At 41.0% G+C, this 20968-nt stretch overlaps 1 protein-coding gene across 6 annotated transcripts in view; it reads left to right on the forward strand.

Moving 5' to 3' along the window:
- Window positions 1–20968, forward strand: part of RIMS1 (regulating synaptic membrane exocytosis 1) — a 1904179-nt gene that overhangs the window by 1834645 nt on the left and 48566 nt on the right. For all 6 annotated transcript variants that reach the window (XM_085610935.1, XM_085610937.1, XM_085610936.1 and 3 more), the window contains 2 exons: window positions 5669–5781; window positions 18572–18673. In XM_085610935.1, the coding sequence (XP_085467061.1) occupies window positions 5669–5781; window positions 18572–18673 (215 nt within the window). The remainder of the gene's footprint in view (window positions 1–5668; window positions 5782–18571; window positions 18674–20968) is intronic.

Here is a 20968-nt window from a genome sequence, read left to right on the forward strand (position 1 = left end):
TACACAAAACCAAGCAAAGTGACTTTGCTTGGCTTAATGAATGCTAATCAGGATTTGACACAGGGCTGTGCCAAAAAGTGAAGCAACCCCGATTCAAACCTTACCTTAGTAAATATGCCTCCCTATTTCCACTTCTATTTCAGACCTCTTGGGAGTTTTCATCAGCATGAAGACTGGGATCATAGTTCATATAATCCCTTGCTTTATATTCCACTTTAGTATCATTGTCCTGGCCCTCCGTAGTAGTGTCTTTTTGCAAATTTTGAACATTGTTGCATCAGTATTCGTTTCAAATTCAGCATAAATATGTAGAGGTCTGATTAATATATTCTTTATATCTGATTCTCTTTTACTTCTTTCGTTGCCAGTATAATTATTTACAGTTTCTTTATTTTCAGATGCAAATCCCAGAATGGAGGTTTTATTGGTAAATGTGTCTCAGTCTTAGTCTGGATCTAATTTTAAGGGTCTTACGATTTCTAGATTTCAGCTCTTTTGATCAGTTTTGCAGCTCTCTGTAGTAGTGCCTAGTCTTCCCCTTTTTATGTTGTCTTCCACTTTTCTGTAGCTTCTTGCAATCCTTGTTTCTTTCCCTTTTGCCTAAGCTGGTCTTCCTTTGGTAAGATTCTGCTAGTACCGTTTTGTCTACCATATTAAAATCTTCAAAATCACTCACCTATTTTCTTTAATTTCCACCTGGTGCAGTGTAAAAGCGGAAGTGATTTCATCTCTGGAAGTTAACTATTGCTTTTGTTTGTCTTGGGTGCAAATAAATACCTCCTTATAACTTGTTTTAAAATTCCCATGGAATCCGTTTAACTATGTTGACTCCTACCCCCTAAATTATTTTACTCTTTTGGATCGGATGCAGTTTTTTCCCGCTCCTTCCCACTTTATCGTCAAAGCTTCACATAAAAAAACTCCCCACACCTTCTACCCTTCTTTATTCTGCTAATTGCATGAGGGGAATCATTTTAAAAGATGTTTCTAGCTGGGGATGAATTTTTTATGTCCTAAGTTGAAGCCTTGTTTCAGGGAAAGGTGTAGTATCATTTCTCCCCTTTACTCTGCCAATTATAAGATGTATTTTAATCAGTGTTGGATTGTAGGCTCTTTACTAGGAGCTCTGACATATTTGCCACACTTAACTGATCAAAGCTTAGACATGTCAAAGGTATTTTGTTGAAATAGTTGCTGCATGCAGCCTGTCCCCCCTATCCAAACCCTATAAGTTTTTGGCAGAAGACACTAATCCTATAGGTACCACAGACTGGCAAGGCTTGTTTGTATCCTTTAGAGTTATTGTTAAGGAAGTCCATACCCACTAATAGAGAAACGCTGATGATTGTTTAAGAAACAAACACTCTGATGTAAAATAATTCTACTTTAAGTAGAGAACTACATCACTGTTATTATTTGTCATAATCAAGATATGGTGTAGAATGAAGCCCACTAATATAAAGGGACTTGTAGAAAAATGTGCAACCCATTACCAGAACAAATAGGCAAACAAACAGTGATTGCTGACTGCTGGACAATTTGTGATCTGTGGCAAATCAGTTAAGTAATCGTGTTCCGGTGCCTCAACATTCTCCAGGTTTCATACATATTGCAGAAATTTAAAATAGGAGCGGTAATCGAGAAGTCAAGAGAGAATAACACAAAAATACCGCCAGGCAAGCTTTAGATGGCAACAATATCTGAAAGGCAGGCAGCATTTGAAATGTGTTCCACCTCTGTTCCCCCTGTTGTGGCAAAAGAACTCCCTGACCCTGGCTCTTTCATCACCATCATCAAGCCTCGATCCGATCCTGCTGTGAACCTGTCCACCCTACAATGCTTGGTCTGTCAGGTGCTGGGTGTGGCTGCCAATTTTCCTTGGATTTTGTGTTATAATTGTTTTTGAGCGCTAATAGTACCCTACATTAATTGATATTGAATGCAAGTCAAGACAGAGGTACCCAAACTTGTGGACCACGAACCCAAGTCTGAGATCAATCTGGTCATGCATGACTTCATTCACATATTTAGGATTTGGGCTTGCTTCTCTGAGCCAGCTTTGATGAGATTCATACTGCAAGCTGCATTTTTGATAGAGTTACTTTCCTTTCCTGCTGCAGCTGACAGATCAAAAACTCTGACACGATAAGCCCACCCCAGGGAGATAATGCTTTTCCAGGTATAAGATGGGGACTAGGTCGTATCTCCATAACTGTCAGCACCACCTCCCTGCAGTTTACCTTCGATGATTATCCGAAATGGGGGGGGAAAGGAGAGCAGGAAGACATTTGTCTCCAATCACTTCCGGCTATTTCTTTGAATTTTGAGACAGAAGAAATCAAGCACAGTTGGGTGGGAGAGATTAGCTACAATTTTGTTTCAAATTGTCATTTTGTAACATTTCCAGAGTGCATCTCAAGGGTGGCACAAACAGTACGCTGGGCCCTGTGAGTAAAATGAGGTGTGGAGGAAATAGCCCCCTCACCTTACACATCCTGAGAAGAGGAACTGTGAAAGATGAACAAAGGAACAGCTTGAGCTTATCCAGCACAAACAGATGTTGGAGTACACTGGACATGAGGATTCCCTCCAGGGGGAGATGCACCACCCCCATGGACCCCTCTAGAGGCCAGTAAATGGTGGACTTGCTGAGAATCGTGAAGTAGGTGTTCTCTGGACTTCTGGGGACTTACTCTGTTGGGAGTGTCCTATGACTGGTTACTGCAAGCTCCTGATGGACCCGCTGATGGTCTGTAAGTAACAGAAAGCCTGGGTGTCTTGAGATGCTCTTGACAGGAAGACCCCAGGTCCGCAGACCAACTGGGCTAGGCATAAACCCATGTCTTGCCCCTACAGCCAATCTGCTAATAAAGAGTAGAAAGTAGCATCGCCAGAGGCTGCAGAAAGGCTGTAAGAATCATCACTTGAAATTTGAGGTGCCAGGAGATCCTTAGCTGATGTCAAAAGCAGATAGATTCTGCCGCGAGGAGCCTAAAGGAGAAAACCCTATTGAAAACTGTCAGCAGATACCAAGTTATCTTAAACCTAAAGAGCTGCTTGCAGTCTGCGTTTTCTTTAAATGTAGTGTGTTCCCTGAAGCTGAGCACCCCAGCCACTATAGTGAAATCCTAAGCACGACCTATGATTCTAAGATTGAGGCCCGCCAAGTAGTATATACTTAGCATATCTGCAGTGCAGACACACACTGGGGAGCCGTTTTCCTTGAAGCAGACCTAACATGAAAATTCGTTACCATGATCCCACATAATTTAATACTCTCCCCAGTATAGATGGGTTATGACTGCCGTATCCTGGCGAACCACCGGCATCGAACTAAAAAGTGTCCCCACTCTTTCAGGTAGGCCCCAGGATGAGTGACCCCTGCTTTGGAAGCTGTTGCAAACCTGCTTGAGAAGCAATAACGCTCTGTCTTCACTCACCACGCCCAGGAAATGACTGTGATTGTCAAACAATGCAGGACTGGTGTTTTAAGCCACTGTGACAAAGCCTGTGGGCCTGATATTTTAATTAGTCATACATTTGTATGGTTTGATATCGACAAATGTAGGAAGTATTGGAGTTTTAAGGATTAGGGTCTCCTGGTGCGAAAATGGTACTAGGTGCATCACTATTACGGAGTTTATCATGCACCTGCAATAAGTGACTTACTTGCCCTCCGTGACCTATTTTTTTCGGTTGTGTGATTTGCATTCCATGTAGTTTGCGAGACCCGGTTACGATTGGGATTTAAACCTGTCACTTTGTAAATATGTGTAATTTTTTGCATAGTGTTTAATTAGTTGCTTTTCTATTAAAGTACCTTTCTTTCTTTAAAGAAAATGCACAGAATAAACAATGATTTATTGGATGTTCTTTGAGGCACTGGTGAGTTTTATGCTTGTAGCCTACAGCACCTCCCTTAGTGAGCACAGGGTCCTTTGTCTCGCTCCCATAAAGTCAAGTGCCGCATTTGAGAGCCTGCATTACCGACCGAGGCACACAAGACACGAGACACTCGTTGACTCAATTGAGTCTCAGTACCTTGAGGTTGCCCCGGCAGCATCCAAGCATTCATTTTTCACAGATATGAGCTTTTGACAGCATGGAATACACTGAGAGTGAATACGGCTAGTTTCACTGTGGTGCAAAACAAAGTACACAAAAAATTCATAGAGGACTAAATGATTATTGCTATGATGTTCCAGCAATATCCGGACACAATTTCTTGCTACAGATACAAAGATGCATCTTATGCGAGGTGCTTTTTTGAAATTCTGTAACAACTCTTGAAAAGACATCTAGTTGAACTAGAGAAAGACAACAGGGCAAGCGCTGTCCCTTGTGTAATTGATGGTCATTTAAATGCATCAGCAGGTCACATTTTATAACGGTTGATTACACACTTGTTTTTTCCTCTTGGCTCCTCAATACTTTAGCAGCACAAACAATGACTACATCCTTGTTATGTGAACAACAGTTCTCTTCCCTTTAAGTCGTCTTTTCCTGGTAGGAAGATCACCCAACGGCAGGTAAAAATTGTTTCCTTGGGGTATTCAAACGTTTTTACTTCGTCCCACACCTCTGATACATGGTCGAATCATTTCTACAAGAACCTAATAAGAAAGTAAAGGTAGTGTGTGAGGGCAAGTACTATTATGTTGACCACCATTCTATGTGTAAATGGACCAATAAAACCATGCTAGTAATGCTTAAACACCTCTGAGACAAGGCGTTCAATACAGCCGTTAAATAAAGTGGCAGGTTGAAAAATATCAACCGTAGATTTGCATGCCTAGTACTGGCAGCCTATTGACGCGGCACAATTGCTGTTTATTCCATAATATATGTGTACATATATTGATAGATAGTGTGTGTGTGTGTGTGCGCGCGCACACACACGTGTGTGTGTGTGTGTAGAGTTGTATGAGCTGTTGAATTGTGGAAAATTGGGAGTAGGGGTTCTCCAAGCTTCACTTTATTTAGAGTCTTCCTAGCCTAATGGGGTGTACCTGGATCATAGGCGTCTAACTTTTCACTGGCAAGGATATTATCTCAGAAATTGTGTTGAACTCTATTCTATTCTGAAATGTGATTACAATATCAGATCCGATGTGTTTTTTTAGAAAAGAGAGTCACTTCTATAGGGCCAGGATAACATATTTCTGCAAGTCCATGCACTAGTCTGTACAGGAAAGCTATCAGAGATCAATAGTCATCCCCGACCTGCAAACACATTATTAAGAATAACAGCACCAGACCAGAGTCTCAATTGACATGAACAAATGAAATTATTTGTGACCCATTGAAGTTACTGTTAATGTGGTACACAGTACAAAAGGGAAATAAAGTAATGTGATTTGTCAGAGATTAGCATGCTTGAGCCGTAAAAATGTTTTTCTCCTTAGTGTTAGAACTTTTGATAAACACAGCATTAGTGCAGGGCCAAGCTGTGGTGCAAGACCGAATGCTGTCTTGGTTGTCTCATTGTTTGTTTTGGGTCAATTATGATGAATGTACTGCAATACCACTGCAGTAAGGGTTGAGTCCGTTTTTTTTATACCAGTGCTTTATGACTACCAAGCATGCTAAGTAAGATTTGATCACATGACAATGATGAATCCACTGCAAATCATTGCTCTTGAATCTATCTCTCTTTCTTCCACTTTAGTTTAATATTTCCTGGGGTGAGATTAGGAGCTGACAGTCAGTTCAGCGATTTTCTGGATGGACTGGGCCCTGCACAACTAGTAGGTCGCCAAACACTGGCAACTCCTGCGATGGGTAAGGTTTCATTATTTCTATATGCAAAATTGATTGTATTCAGAACAGTGGTATGTTCAAGCATAAATCGAGTATCTGTGTATTTTTATAGCCTGGCTATATTCTTCGCTCAAGGTCTCCAAATACGGACACACACACAGAGTCTTTGTAAGCTTTCTTCTTTCTCCTCTGCTTGCCTGTCTACTATGACTTGTCAATGTTCATGGCCCCTATAGCCTTCCGTGAAGTGTTCCAAATTTTCTTTGATGTTGGCTATTTCATCCATGCAGGTCGCCATTTCAATTGAGTTCAACCTCTGACGGGACTTTATTACTCTTACTCCCATTTCGTCTTCTGTAATATTTTCACTTCTCTTGACAGTTACTCTCTTGGCCTTTTCCCTATTAAATTACATTTTATGGAGGAATGTTAATGTCACAATGCTCATCGACATTCACTTTTTTGGGGTCAGTAATTCATAAAACATTTCTCCGTGAATGTTCCCATTCCTTCAGACTCATGACATTAGTTTTTCTAACTTTTTACATCTCTCCTAGGACACTCTATGACTTTTCAAGTTCAAATTGTAAAACGCCAATCCACCACCCTGAACTGTATCCTCTATGAAATTGTGAATAGCACGTCCGGCTACATACTTTAAGAGCGTGAACAATTAATCCAGACTAGTATAAACCTTCCCTTTCTTAACTCAGACAAACAGCTTCTAGCTTAACACCCACTCAAGATGCTCTAAATCTGCTTGAAGAACGTGCATCCTTCAAACTGTCTTGCACTGCACTGATTGTTTCCAAGTAGTAAGAACTTTGGAACACCATTAACAAGCCTCATCAACTGTTCAGAAATCCCTTCCATGAACAGGCATAAACATTGTTCTGAGGCTAAAAATCCACTTTCTTTTATTTTTAATCTCAGTTCATCAGCTCCTCCCTGCTACACCATTACACTACGCTCTATGCACTCTCTTTTGCTACCATTGGGTCTTTATATGATAATGTGTCCTTGTGTAACGTAACCGGTGCTCATGTAAAGCGCTCCAATACCTTCAGTTCGAGTTCGCTCTAGATAAATCTGCAAAAAAGAAACAAAAAAAACTCAACGTTCGTGCTGGGAAATATGTAGCCTACTCTATGAGCAAGACTGTACCCCCATTTCACATAGAAATTTAGGATTTGCCAGCGATCAACTTTTAATTATATCACATACATACTTTACAGAGATGATCACTGGGTTTCTGTTTAGCCTCAAAAATTCAATATTAGGAATCACTCTTTCGGAAAGTGCCTGAATAAATCCCTGTTCATCTTCCTGCCTTTCCCGACATTCTGTCCCCATCGGTAGTTTAGATAACATTGTATTTCTTTTTTAACTTATTACTATAGCCCCATTCAGGACCGGCTCTAGTGCGGTGCGATCGGTGCAACCGCACCGGGCGTTGACTTGGGGAGTGGGCGTCATTTTTGAAAATGGGTATTATCCTTTTAAACGCACCTGCTGCCTCGTTCCTGGCCTCCAACAACTTTCAAGAGAAGTCCGGTGATTAATCGTCTTCCTGGAAAGGGACCATAGGTTTGTCTAGTGGATGTTTCGACTCATCCTAAGGTAGCGCAGAGGGTTAAAATGCTTGCTGCTAAGAACGTGTACCATGCAGATAAGGAAGTGCATATAATGTAAATAGGTCAGTGGGTCACTGCTTCTGTAATAGCGCTCCTTTTGTAACTTGTCTTTTATAAGTCAAAATACTGTCATCAAAGAGCTGCATGCAAACTGCAAGTATATATTAGAGCTATATATTTTTTGCGCAGTCTCTCATCATCCTATCTGTGAAAATGGTTCATTTGGGTAGAACACAATTCTTATTATGAAAGAGAACCCCTAACAATGATGGTACGTTTTGAATTTTGAATTTGTGCTTTTCCTGAATAAGAACTTAAACTATATTGCCTACCAGTATCGATGACATGTCACTCCTACACTACACCTTGTAGTACTGTCTGATGTAACATTTCCTGTACACTGATTTACACACATATGATTGTCTCTGTGCAATGTGTATGTGGTGTAAAGTGCCCAGACACCTTACACTGGTATGAGTGGTGCTATAAAACTAAATGAATCTGAGAGACAGTGGTTATGGAGACTTGAGAGGCACTGTTAAAGGGTGCTAGTGAGGGAATCCTTGGCAGAAGTGGTCATTGGGGGGTGCCAACAGACACTGTCGCACAGGGCGCCACCAGTGCTAAAGCCGGCCCTGGCCCCATTACTAGATTCTCAGAGTTTAGATGGGGGCTCTAACAGACGTTTTGAGTCCCAATTGCCATTTAGAGACTTGTGTAAAATATTTCTCTGTGCACTATGGCTGCTGAAGCAACTGAAATCTATGGAGGAAACTACCTGGAGAATAGAAAATAGCCAAAGGATTCGGACCGGTAATTCTTGATTCCACTCTAATTCCCCATTCCTTAGTAGTAGCTCAGGATTTGTAATCCCCTATAATTCCCAGAGTTAACAATGCGTGTGGTGTGGTTAAATTCAGGGATGTGAAGTATCTACCCCAAGCACCGGGGTCTTATTATGAGGACCTCTATTTATTTATTTTGAGGTTTCATATTGTGTTACTTGTCTCATTGTGATTACTTCAAAATAGCCAGGTTCTTAGGCACATAGTGAGTTTGTTATGTAAATGAGATGTTAGAGTCTAATCAGAAGGTGGAACCTTGACTGAAGTCTTCATCACAATCCCTTTGTTTGTTGAGTTTAGTTGTAGAAAAGTGTCAAAAGCTCATTTTTTATTTATTTTCTGAAGTGCATGTAGATCAGTGCTACTCGGTTCTTAACCTTCCATGTGTGGGTCTAAAGCCTTCCAGGATTTAGGACCTTGGTGGTCCAAGATTAACTCTTGACGTTTTGGCCAATTAAAGGTGCTTTTAGGTAAGATGTATGTTGTATTTAGTTGGGGCAGTTGTTCGTAGGTAATTCGTTCCTTTCCAGCTGTGAGCTTTGTGGCAGACTTTTTGTAAAGGTTCAGACACATACTGGCTTCCCGATTTAGAACACTTTGTAATTTGTGGATAAAATGTTTGGGGTCCAGTGTAGATGACAAAACAAGTATGCCATAACTAAAGCTCTTCTAAGCTCGACCTGGTAGATTTTGGTGGATTGACAGCTGCATGGTGAGCCCTTTTGTAATGGCATTCACTGAGGAATGAGCAAGGTTGACGTTGAAAATTTTTCCCAGGATTTTAAGTTTTGATGAGGTAAATGGGGGTGTGCTGATGCCCTGGGACTGGGCAAAGGGTGTAGATTTGGAATTTGTTCCTTCCAAATCCAGAGTTTGTGTTTTAGCTCCATTGATGCACAAGACACTCTCCATCAGGCATTGGACTATATGATCATAAAGAATATCCTTGTTAATGGTCCTCTTCCTGAGATGTTGACAAAAGATACCTACCTTTGTTATGTATGATCCTCACAGAGAGCCTCTACTGTGAATGCCAGATTCTAAATGTGTTTATTCACTGTGTGCAGGTGGATCCCTGCCCCACCTCCTTTAAAACTAATGTGTTGTTCCAGTGCAGGCAGACATTCACATCTACACTGGGAGCACTGTATGGAACAGATCATGAATGTACACACAAATTGTAATACGCCTCAGGGGGCATATTATGTATTAGGGCGCACTTTCCCTGTTTGCGCCTGGTGCACCTTAAAACAGGGGCACCGGGCGCAAACAGAGAAAGTGCACCCTATTAGATAGAATGCACTGCCCCCAGTGCAGCTGCAAACTGGTGCTGTCCTGGGGGCAGCGCATTCAAGTGAAATACAGGGCAGCTTTGAAGCAGCCACTCCGTGTTTTACTGTGCAGGCGGCAACCTGCCTGCACTTTGAAAGGGGATTAGAGATCCCCTTGGAGGCAGTTGCACTCAGTGACTGCACCCGCCTGCAAGGGGGTGATTAGTGGGTCCATAGGACCTCCTTTACCTCCTTCAGTGTGCTTCCTGACAGCTTCTTTGCCTCTGCATCTGAGTCTGTAATAGGGGCATGCCCCCATGCAAATGAGGAAATGCCCCCTGCAGATAGCGCTGGTGCTTTGTGTGCGTCAGTGCTTTCGGTATTACAGAAGAGGCCGCACAAGCATCTGTGGCCCTTTCTGTAATACCAAAGTGCCCTGGGGGCTCGCATAGTGGGCGCAAACGCCAGTTGCGCCCCCAGGACACTCTCTAATAGGGTCCCTGGTGTCTTTTAGCACTTTTCACTTTACATCTAAAGTTCCAGTTAAGTTCCTAATCCAATAGTCCTGCTCTGGCTCTAGAGCGCAAGGACATAGTCATATACATTGCTGCAAAACCTTCATATTTTCAGAAAATTCAGGTCAGTCATTCAGATTTTAACATCATTATATAAATGTGAAGAGTACAGAAGCATCGCTGGTACACAAAAGAAACAATGTAATGAGTACACAAACCTTACCTTCATTTTCCATCAGTCTGATGTTTTTAGTTTATGCCATCCTTGTTGTCTATGAAATTATCTATTTTGACTGTGGCCCTTCTAATCAATAATACATTGAGATTAAACCCTTCCTAATTTACCCTGTGTGAGCCTACACTGGATCAACTGGTTAAATGTTTCTTTAAATAATGGCTGATGCTCCAAAATGTCATACATTTTAAGAATTCATTAAAGTATCACATTTTTCAAGATTTTAACAAACACTCCCTAGCAGTTCACTTGAACTAAAAAGCAGTGTTTATTATGGTCAGTATTAAGAGGTGTATTAGCTAGGGCAAAATTTACCTTTATATGCATTACATGTATTATACATATTTTGTACAACAGTTGAAAAAAAAGTGATTGTTCTTATAGAGACATCTATCTACAGATTTCTTAACTTTGAATTCTCCCCAGGCGCCAGACTGGATCCAGCAATTTTTCAGCAGTACCTCTGCACGGAGGGGGACAGCACCGTACGGCTCCACAGTAACGTCGTCTCCTGTATGGCGTCAGTGGAGCCATATAAGTCCCTTTCGGCGCACAGATGGCAGTTTCTTCGTTTCCACGCTGCAACGCGGATCCAGAAAAGCGGTTCCTCGGGCCTTCTGTTTTTGGCCTACTTTGACGCCTTGTTGTGTCTGGGAACACTGTGCCTCTGTCTTCAGGTTTGAAGACAAGCAAGACCTGTACTCGACAGATGTTGTCTACAGATCCGCATTCCATCTGTATGTGGTGCTAAGGAGAGCACCATGACTCCGAAGAATATGATGCCTGTAAGAGGCTGAAGCCTAAGATGTTACGGGAAAGGCAGATGAAGTTGCCGACGACGCGGCTATCCCGATCGGAGTCTAGGCGATGTCGATCTCTTTCCCACTCTGAAGTTCCTGCGCGGGGCCATTCAAGAAGTCGTTCCTGTGGGCATCTCTCGTTCAAGTCGCAGAAATCCCATCAGAAGGGATCGAGGTCACGGAGGTCTTCTGCCTCACGAAGTTGTGATGTCGTTGCTGGTTCCTCTGGTTCCTTACTGCAGGATGTAGTACAGGAGTCGTCCCCGTGCCTCCCTCCTTATCCTGGAGCCGGGGTGACTATTACCCAGATGCAGCCATATTTTCTTGCTCTGCAATCCTTCTTTGGGACTACACCTTCCCCTGGTGCGCCTTCAGGCCCCTACGAGGTTGAAGGGACTCTGAACAGGAGCACGCTGGCAGGTTCGTCCTCGGCGCCGGTCAGTACCTGGAGACATTACAACATCGGGACACAGCCTGGTGTGACTTCCCATGGTGATGTCTGTGACATCGGAAGAGGTGGTCACGACACCGCCTTGACGCCGGTCGATGCCAGAGACACCATTCATGGTGCACATCGATACCAATTTAGCGATGCAGCGAGCGCATGGTAAATAGTTTTATTGATTTATTTACTTACTTTACTCCTTGCCGTTGTATGTCTGACTCCGGAACCCCCCCACCCTTCCCCGCCCTACCCTACCGCCCTGCAGCACTCCCTCTGTGAGCCACCACTGGTATTCAGGGTATACATGACTGTATTATATGTGTTACTTACATTTGTTTTAAAAAAAGGGGGAGAAAAGAAAAAGGTTTCAATCAAAGATGCGTTCTGGCAGTAGTTATTGGCCAGTGTAATTTCGTGAATTGCTGGGTCAATCAGAGTATCTGGTGACACATTTAAGTTGTATATATATTTGTGTCTTTATATGAATCATTTTGGTAAGATGTTATGCAATTGTTGCATGGGACAAATATGAATATTCATTTTGTCCATACTAACCTATTAAACTAGGAGGTATTGTCATTCATTTTTAGCTTGGGAAAATGAGTTCTGAAAATCCTGTTTGGGGATTTTATCAGGACATTTCTTTACCTGATTCTATATGGTTATGAACAATGCAGATTATATGACATTTATCATGTATTTGCCCTTTTTGGTCATCGAGTTTCTTGCCCCCTTTGGGTACAGGGGTTGATGTCTGTTTCCTGACAGATGGTTCTTCAGGGGGTTTCAACCTTTTCCTTCAAGTGCCGAGTTTCTCGGACGTGTAAAGTTGCTTTTTATCTATATGTTCTGTGACAGTGATCAAAAAATCTATTAAGAGACATGATCTTGTTATGCAATCCGTACATACATTTTATGGTGAAGGAATCTGTGGATAGATGTCTCTATCAGATGTAAAAGTTACTTACCTTCAGTAACGCAATATCTGGTAGAGACACAGTCCAGCCGCAGATCCCTTAACGCCCTGCCCATCCTTCCCGCTCTGAGAGTGACCTGTGAGGCAAAAGTTATATCTTTTCAGTACTTGGTTTATATACCAGTGCTTACTATCTCAATCTATGTTAGGGCTAGACAAACTGTTTTGTTTCGATGTTACAAAACCAACCATTTCTCAATGTGGGTGGTTGATAGAGTGGGGGTGGGTTTTCTATTTTACTCTGGATGACACACCAGTGAGCAGTGTTAATGTATTTGTTCGTTCTATGAAAGTCTTATTGGTGTTTTCACACCTTGACATTGGTACTGTCAAAATATCACGTAATGGTGTAGTTCAACAAACAGTCTGGTGTTGTTGTAGGTCGTGTTTGGCTATTGCTTTTCTGTTTATTACCATTGATGAATCGTCTGTAGAGTGTATGGTCTCTTCCCTTAAATGGGAGTTGTTCACCAGTGGGCAGGGTTTCATGTATACCAGTGTTCCGTTGATTTTATTGGAGGTTTCTTTAAAATCCATGTCTGGTATTAATATACCATTTGATGCTTCTTTTTTATTATTGTTTCAAAGATTTTTAAACTGTTTTGGCACACTGTTTCCACAACAAATTTCTATAGTGGGTCCGTGTTCTGGCGTGGAATGTTTCACTGAAGAAACTGATGCCCGCGTGCCGGACGGGACTTATATGGCTCCACTGACGTTATATATAGAGACAACTTCACAGCGAAGCCGTACAATGCCGTTCTCCGGCACGCAGAGGTTCTGCTGAAAAATCTCCGGATCCAGTCTGGCACTTGGGGAGAATTCAAAGTTAAGGAATCTGCGGCTAGACTGTGTCTCTACCAGATATATTGTGTTACCGAAGATAAGTAACTTTTACTTTCAGTTTTAGGTTGTGACAAACATTCTGGCAATAATTGAAGTTTGTTCTGATTATTTAGTGTTAAACATGTGATAATGTGAAGTTAGTCTTAGCTAAAACACCTATTGAAGGCTAATCCTCCTGGGGACTCTAATCCTATATATTTCTTGTTTTTATTCCCAGGCCCCCTGATATACCTCAATAAAAAAATAGTTGTCCAGAGATTTTATTTTTGATTTGTGTTTTTGTATCACTAGAGAAGTAATTTACCTTGGGTAGACATTCCTGGTCTGGGGCAAATATTTCTGGACGACATTTAAAAAAATGTCAGATGTGTTGCAGTGATGATGTTTTTTTTGGGAACCATGAGACCTATATACTTCATTTTTGTTTCTAGACATAGGTTTAGGGTTTCAAGTAGTCTTATAGAGACAGAAAATAACTCCTCAGATCAACACGTCTGCTATTTTCCAAAATGGCGGCTATAATAGAGGAAGAAATTAAACAAATAATTATAGTTTTTAATCCTTTTATGTATACACCAGACAATGATTATGATCCGAATATGAAAAGAAATAATGTATATCACTGCTGTTTTAGCCAATTTTTCATAGTTCACTTTATTTATTACAGCTATCTTTCGTGGTACATTTGAAGAATTTTTAACATTTGTGAAGAGCATATTGACCGGGACATCTTTTTGTAGCAAAGGTTTTGCAAGTACATGTACTTGTAAGTTCTGTGGGTAGAGGCTTCAGAAATTTCGTAGGTTTTAGCACCCCATCAATATCTTCCCAACCAAATTCACTTAGATCTTTCTTTTCATACACATGATCCAAAACATTTCATAATTTCTGTTCAAGTAGAATGCTCTGGTAATTTGTCCATGCGCAGAATATGACATTGGCTGAATGATCCCTTGAACTCACTGTAACAAGGATCATCAAATATGTGACAGTCAGAACTCCTTTCCCACACATTCACAAGGTATTTATTTGCGTCTTTAACGTTACATTATTCATCTGTCTCAGGAAATCCTTTTGGAAACTTCACAGGTTCAGCAGTCAAAGCTCCAAGCTTTGTTCCAATTTTGCTCATAGTATCATCACCTGTAAGAATATGTGCCTCGATAAGAATACTGGTCATCAGTGAGTCAATTTTCTTGTTCAGAATATGAAGTGGGATTAACTGTCTTTTCTTGCCTGTTCCATAACTCAGACAATCCTTGAATTATGTCTAAACCTAAATAGCACAATAATAACATCTGTGTCATTTGCAGTACAATGGCTTGATTGGAACCATTTTGAACAGCCCACTCAACATGTGGCACAACACGAAGATCAGGTTCCTCCAATTTGCTGTTAAGTTCTTGAACAATATGGCTCGTACCTTTTGAATATATCTCTGCAGTCACCAACTTCTCATTGACAATCATTCCACTTGAAATAATTGGAAAATCAGTGTTCACTGATGCATCAGCAATGTTTTGGCGAGTTAACATCTCCAAATTCATCTTGTTCGATGTTGATGACCAGAATTCATTAAGTATCAGTGGCACACTTTTGATGCAGGCAAGGTCAATTGTTCCACTTGTAGACAGTCGTCTGATTCTCTCACATTCTTTGACAGATTGTTCAAGATAACTGTCAAAGACAATGTGCAGTTTTTGCAAGGTACACACTGAGTTTGATATCTGTAGAACAGTCTGAACGACCTCTCCAAAGTTCTCCATGGTTGAAATCTTGACCATTCATAATTGTGACATATAGCCCTCAATACCAGCAGTTTTCAATGAGGACACATTTTCGAATTGAAATTTTTTAGGTGAACGTTTTCTTTTCGAGCTGTTGTATGAGTTTGTGCTTCATTTGTTTGTTTGCAGCAATCTCAAATAATGCGTTTGTTGGAAGAAGTTCATGCAACAGAATGTCCTTGATAAATTTACCCCTTTCTTTTGCTACAGCCATCTCTCTATGTGCTTGCGAAAGTTGTTTTTTGTAACCTGTTTTGTAGTGGCTGGTTGGACGAAACTCTTACTATGGCATTTAAAGCTTGGAAGTTTAGCTTTAGTGATTATGCCAAATAGCTTTTTCTCTTTCAATACAAATTTCTCCTGCTTCAGTTCTGCGTATAGTTTTGATCAAGGTTCCAGGACATCTAGTAGAGGTGCTTTTATATCGTTATCCACATATTGTTGGTCACATAGTTGTGTAGTTGCACAAACTCAGTCATTTCAAAGGGGTTTCTTTGTTGCTGCATGAAATGAAGAAGGCTATCAACATTTTTATTAGAATGTTCCCCTCTCTTTCTCACAAGTTCGTGGTGAGGAACAGTTTATCGATTGTGCATTAATTTTGAATTTGTCATCTCTCTGAAAACATTGCAAATAGAAAGGACTTCATTGTAAACTAGGTGCCATTGAGCAACATAATCACTTTTACGTGTCTGACCATTATTTCCCTTGGAGCTTGTCTGTTCCAGGTACATATATGGAGCCACAGCATTGCACCTTCCCTCTCTGTCTTTCACCACAAAACGTCTTTGTAGGAATTTTCTGTAGAGATATGCTTTTTCCACCTCTAGCTTTTTCACTCTTTCCAAATACCAGGACCCATCATTGGATATAAATCATCAAATTCTTCTGGATTGCTCATAAAAATGTCAGATACAATACGTAAAACACCTTCATCACAGAAAATTGGCAGGATAGGCTGGTCTTCAACCTGAGCATGCACATTTTGGGAATTTTGTAGAGCTGTGTATACTGTTGCGTATTTTGTGACTGGAGATGATATTGCAGGTAAAAACCCAACCTTCTTCAGTGAGATGGTATTCTGGGAGATCAGAGCATGAATTTCAGCCCACAGAGGAACTGACTTTTCTTCATCCTTTAGTCCGCACCGAATAAGCAATATAATGCATTTTGTTAAATCAGCATTGCAGACCGCAGCATCAAGTAAAAGAAGATCCATGTCCTCAGCCACTTTGAAATGTTCTGGTAGACTGGGAGGTGTTGATGGCTTGTAGTTATGCACACATTAACAAGGCAGTTGGGTTATAAGTTTGCAGCTTCGTTTGTTTATGCCTACAGATGACACAGTTTGTTTTTCAGTAGCTACTTTATTGGTACAGTCTTGAAAAAGCACCATGGCAGTATAATGTGTGCGGGATGTTCCAGCCAAAGAAGAGCTGTTTTCAAAATCAAAAATTATCAAGAGCAGCAATTGTAAATCCTTTCTTGGTAAAGTGACTTTGAAGTAGTGTGCTATTGGATTTACACAATTTTACAGCTTGAGCTGCTAACAAGTTCCTGCTCTATACTACGTCATTATAACTTGTTGATACAAGAATCCTATTCTTTGAAGCTCTCTACTTTTACACTTGCCATAGATTGCGTGGGCAGTCATCATGTGTAGCGGAGTTTTCTCTTTGCCTTGATGTAATTCATAAAACATGATTTGGAAAGTACAGTACATTTGCACAATATAAGCCTGTCGGTTGATGGGATTGTCTTTCACTTCTTCGCCTATATCTTCAAAGCCATCATCAATGTTTTTGGCTTCTGTTCCAAACTCAAGAAATTTACATTGTAACAGTTTTGCTTTGCTGGTATTAAACAATGGTGTGAAAAATGTTAAGACAACATCAGGCATTCTTGTTGAATCTTTGAAAATGTATCCTTAAGTCCAAAATCTAAATCTTTCAGGACATTTATTAAAAGGGTACCTGGTGATTTTACGGCATCCTGTGATCTTATTTTGACAGCAAGAACTTCAGGACTCAAATCATCTTATAACAACATAAGTGGCTCATTCTTTTTGTTAGACTGACAAAAACGAATTCTGGCGTTATACATTTTAACCAAAAACATCTTAATTTCCGTATTTTGTATCAATACAGTTTTATCAATGTTGACCATTATTTCTATGATCTCACTGAGTGTGAACCCGTAAGCAGCACTCAAGAGTGGCATTAAAACTTAATTTGCTTTTTCAAAAAATGTAAACTTAACTGAAGACTGGCAGTTACGTTGCTGCTGGGTTCTCATTGTACATTCATATTTAATAATGTATGCGCGCATGCTGTTCGAATGGGCATACAAATCCACTGCAAATACATTCTACTTGCTGTTTAGATCAGCTACTTGGCTGAAAGCTTCATCTTGGAAGAAACAAGCTGCAGATAAAAGCATGTTTGCCCTTTGAGACTCACATACTCTGTACTTTGTTCTTTCGTCAATCCCTTTGGACCTTGTTCTGGGTAAACCACCGATAACACATTGAAGACCCTCTGCTTTCTGATCAGTTGTTGGAGGTGGACGAGGGGTAGCCATCGATCTTCTAAGTGGATGGGCATTGGGTTTGGGAGTCGTTGTTTTCTTAGAAGACTCGGATTCTTGTTGTGAGTCACTGGTTTCTGCTATTGTTTTACTATTTTTTTTTTTTTTTTTCCATTGTATACGACTTGTAGCACTTGTTATGATCATATCACATTTGATACTCTTCACCCATCAGTTTCGATCTTTTGTGAACTTTGTCTTGCCGTATTTCTGCAGCATTTCAAACTCGCTTCTGTCCATCCGCTGTTGGTGTTAGCTTTTCTTTCCGATTAGTTTGTCATATAACACATTTTTTATTGTTGAAGAAGTCCTCAGATTTTGTAGTTAGCAATACTTTGTCAGGAGGTAAAGATCCTCTGCTACCACCTGCTTTGCTCGTGTTTATGAATTTGAATCAATGGAAAACCTGAAACAAAAAGAATGTTAAAATAAATTACCAATATGATAGCTAAAACACATCATTATAAAGCCCCCATTTTGGAAAATGTTGGAAGGATTGCTCGGAGAAGTTATTTTCTGTCTCTATAAGACTACTTGACCCCCTAAACCTATGTTTTGACATCAAAATTATGTATATAGGTTTCCTGGTTCCTGAAATAATACATCATTACTCCAACACATCTGATCTGCCATTTTTAAAAATGTTGTCCAGAAAAGTTCGGCCCGGATTAGCAATGTCTGCCCAAGCTAAACTACTTCTATAATTATGCAAAAACAGAAATCAAAAATGAAAATCCCTGGACAACAATTTTTTCACAGAGGTATATCAAGGGGACAAAACTATTCTTTTCTTTATCAAAATAATCATACATTACTGCTAGAAGCAAACTAGAGAAGTACAGTGGAGACATAATTATTGTTTTCTTTATAGGTGACATTCAAATTGGAATGGTAGATAAAAAAGGTCAACTAGAAGTGGAAGTAATAAGAGCTCGTGGTCTCATCCAAAAACCAGGGTCCAAGTCAACTCCCGGTAAGTAACATGTTTATCAAAGTTGCGGACAATTTCTAAAAACAGTACAGGTGTGCGCAGCATGCATGAATATTAGACACAGGTCATTGGACAAAATCTGTGGAAGTAAAACTTCAACAAATACAAACTCTGAGTAAACTCCAGATAATTTTGTGCACATATACTTTTCCAAGACAACGTTTGCTCATCACATAGTTGCTATAACTGATCTACAAGGCATAAACAATTTATTTTGTAACCACTGACTCCTAAAGGAAACTTATTAGTACACTCAAGGTCAAGATTAGTGCCCTCTCCTACTCCTGCAATAAGTGGTGTGGTATATGGCTTAGTGAAAAACATGTTCTTTCTGTTCAGAAAAACAGTAAATGTTCAAGCAGTATTTACAAATGCTGTACATTGTGAGTGTTATAAAACTACTCCTCTTCACCTTGAGACTCTCGTATACACTTCACATTATGAATCTTCACTGTATACTGAAATGAACCATGAGTGACTGATGTTGGTACAGGCCTAGGCCAATGTAGAATTTCAGAGAGATCATGTGCAAATGCAAGTGTATGGATATAGCAGTCTTACATTTTGTACATGATGTAGCTTAATGTTATGTTTTTGTTAACATTGTGTATAATGTTCATTAATGATTGAGCATTTAATATGTTAATTCTTGAGCAATGATAAGTACTGAGATGATATTGTATGGTATGTCAAAATGATACTGATGGAAAAAATATAAAAAAGTAATTTACAACATGCAAGCCTAGCTGTTGACATCTAATTAGTGCAAATGTTGTTTAGCAGTTTAATGGGAAATGGCATTGCTTGTTAAAACTCCTACATAAATTGTTTAACTTTTGGTATTGTCCTTTTAAAAAGTTAACAATAATTTGTTTGATTTATGGCAAATAAAACCGCATTTAAAAAAAAATCTACATTAATTGAATAAGTTCAAACCAGCTTCTTTGAGGTCAGTTGTCTCCTCCTGACTGCTGCCAGTGGCCGGACTCCTGACTTGACAGCCAGCCAGCAGCAGTAAGTTCTGGTAAAACAGTCCTTCAGGGCCAGTTCCGCTATCCCCTCAAGGTTTCCAGTGCCCCCAGAAGCCTTGATACCAATTTTTTCCCGCTGTCCCAGATTGCAGTTTTTCCTACTCTTCTACTTCCCACTCTCCTGCCCCACCTCCTCAGTGCCCCTTCCATGACCTACTTGATGGAGGCCTCAACGCACTAAAAGCAAGCCCGTCTGTGCCTAAACTATGCCCAGCCCCAGGAACTCTGGCCCTCCGGATTCCCACAGATACTTCGCTGCTGATCTCTATACCCTAGACCCCCGACACACAACAATCACTGCCTAGCATCTCCCCGCTCCACAGCAGGACCATTCATCTGTCACCGCTGCACCTCCACTCCAGGACCGACTGCTCTCGCAGGATCCCACACTATGCCGTCCTCGCCAGCTGAGACCCCACTGGATCAACTCAGATGCCTTCTGATCAATACCAGATTGCTGAGCAAACACGCCAATGAAGTATGGGACACCATCTCCACCCTTGCCCCCGACGTGACCTTCATCACAGAGACTTGGCTCCCCTGCATCAGCCCCAGACATTGGTTGAAACGCAGCTACCGTACCAACAGACACAAAGGCGGCATCGCCATTGTACACAGGGAAGCAATCATCTGTCTGAGCACCATAGATGAAACCGCGCCATTCATGGAACACCTGCATTTCCAGCTCTATAACCATGACGTAACCCCCATCAGAGGCTCCCTCGCATACCGACCCCCCCAGGACCATGAACCAGCCACAGCAATGCCATTACAGAATTCATCACCCACTCGCCATTGATTCTGAAGATTTCCTCTTCCTGGAAGACCTCAATTTTCACCTGGACAACCTCACAGACTCCAACTCCACTGACCACCTGGAACGTATGGACAACACACAGAGCTGGACACACACTGGACCCCATCTTTGTGTCTAGCAACAGAATCAGATACAGCCACAACACAAAACTCACCTGTTCCGACCATCATATCATTGGAGCCCCTTGCACCACTCCTAACTACCACAGCTCCCCTTTCCGCAGCTGGACCAAGCTCACTCAACATTAATGGACCAACACCCTCATCGTCTCCCAGCCTGACACCTCCGCCAACCTGAACCCAGCTGAAGAGAACCAGCCAGAACAAACAGACACACCAAAGGAGCCAGCTGGTACACCCCAGAATTCAGCTCTGGAAATAAAATGGCGCTCCAGCAGAAACAACAGTCTGTCCTCCACAACTAACACCA

Source organism: Triturus cristatus, chromosome 6 (assembly GCF_964204655.1).
Source record: "Triturus cristatus chromosome 6, aTriCri1.1, whole genome shotgun sequence".
NCBI lineage: Eukaryota > Metazoa > Chordata > Amphibia > Caudata > Salamandridae > Triturus > Triturus cristatus.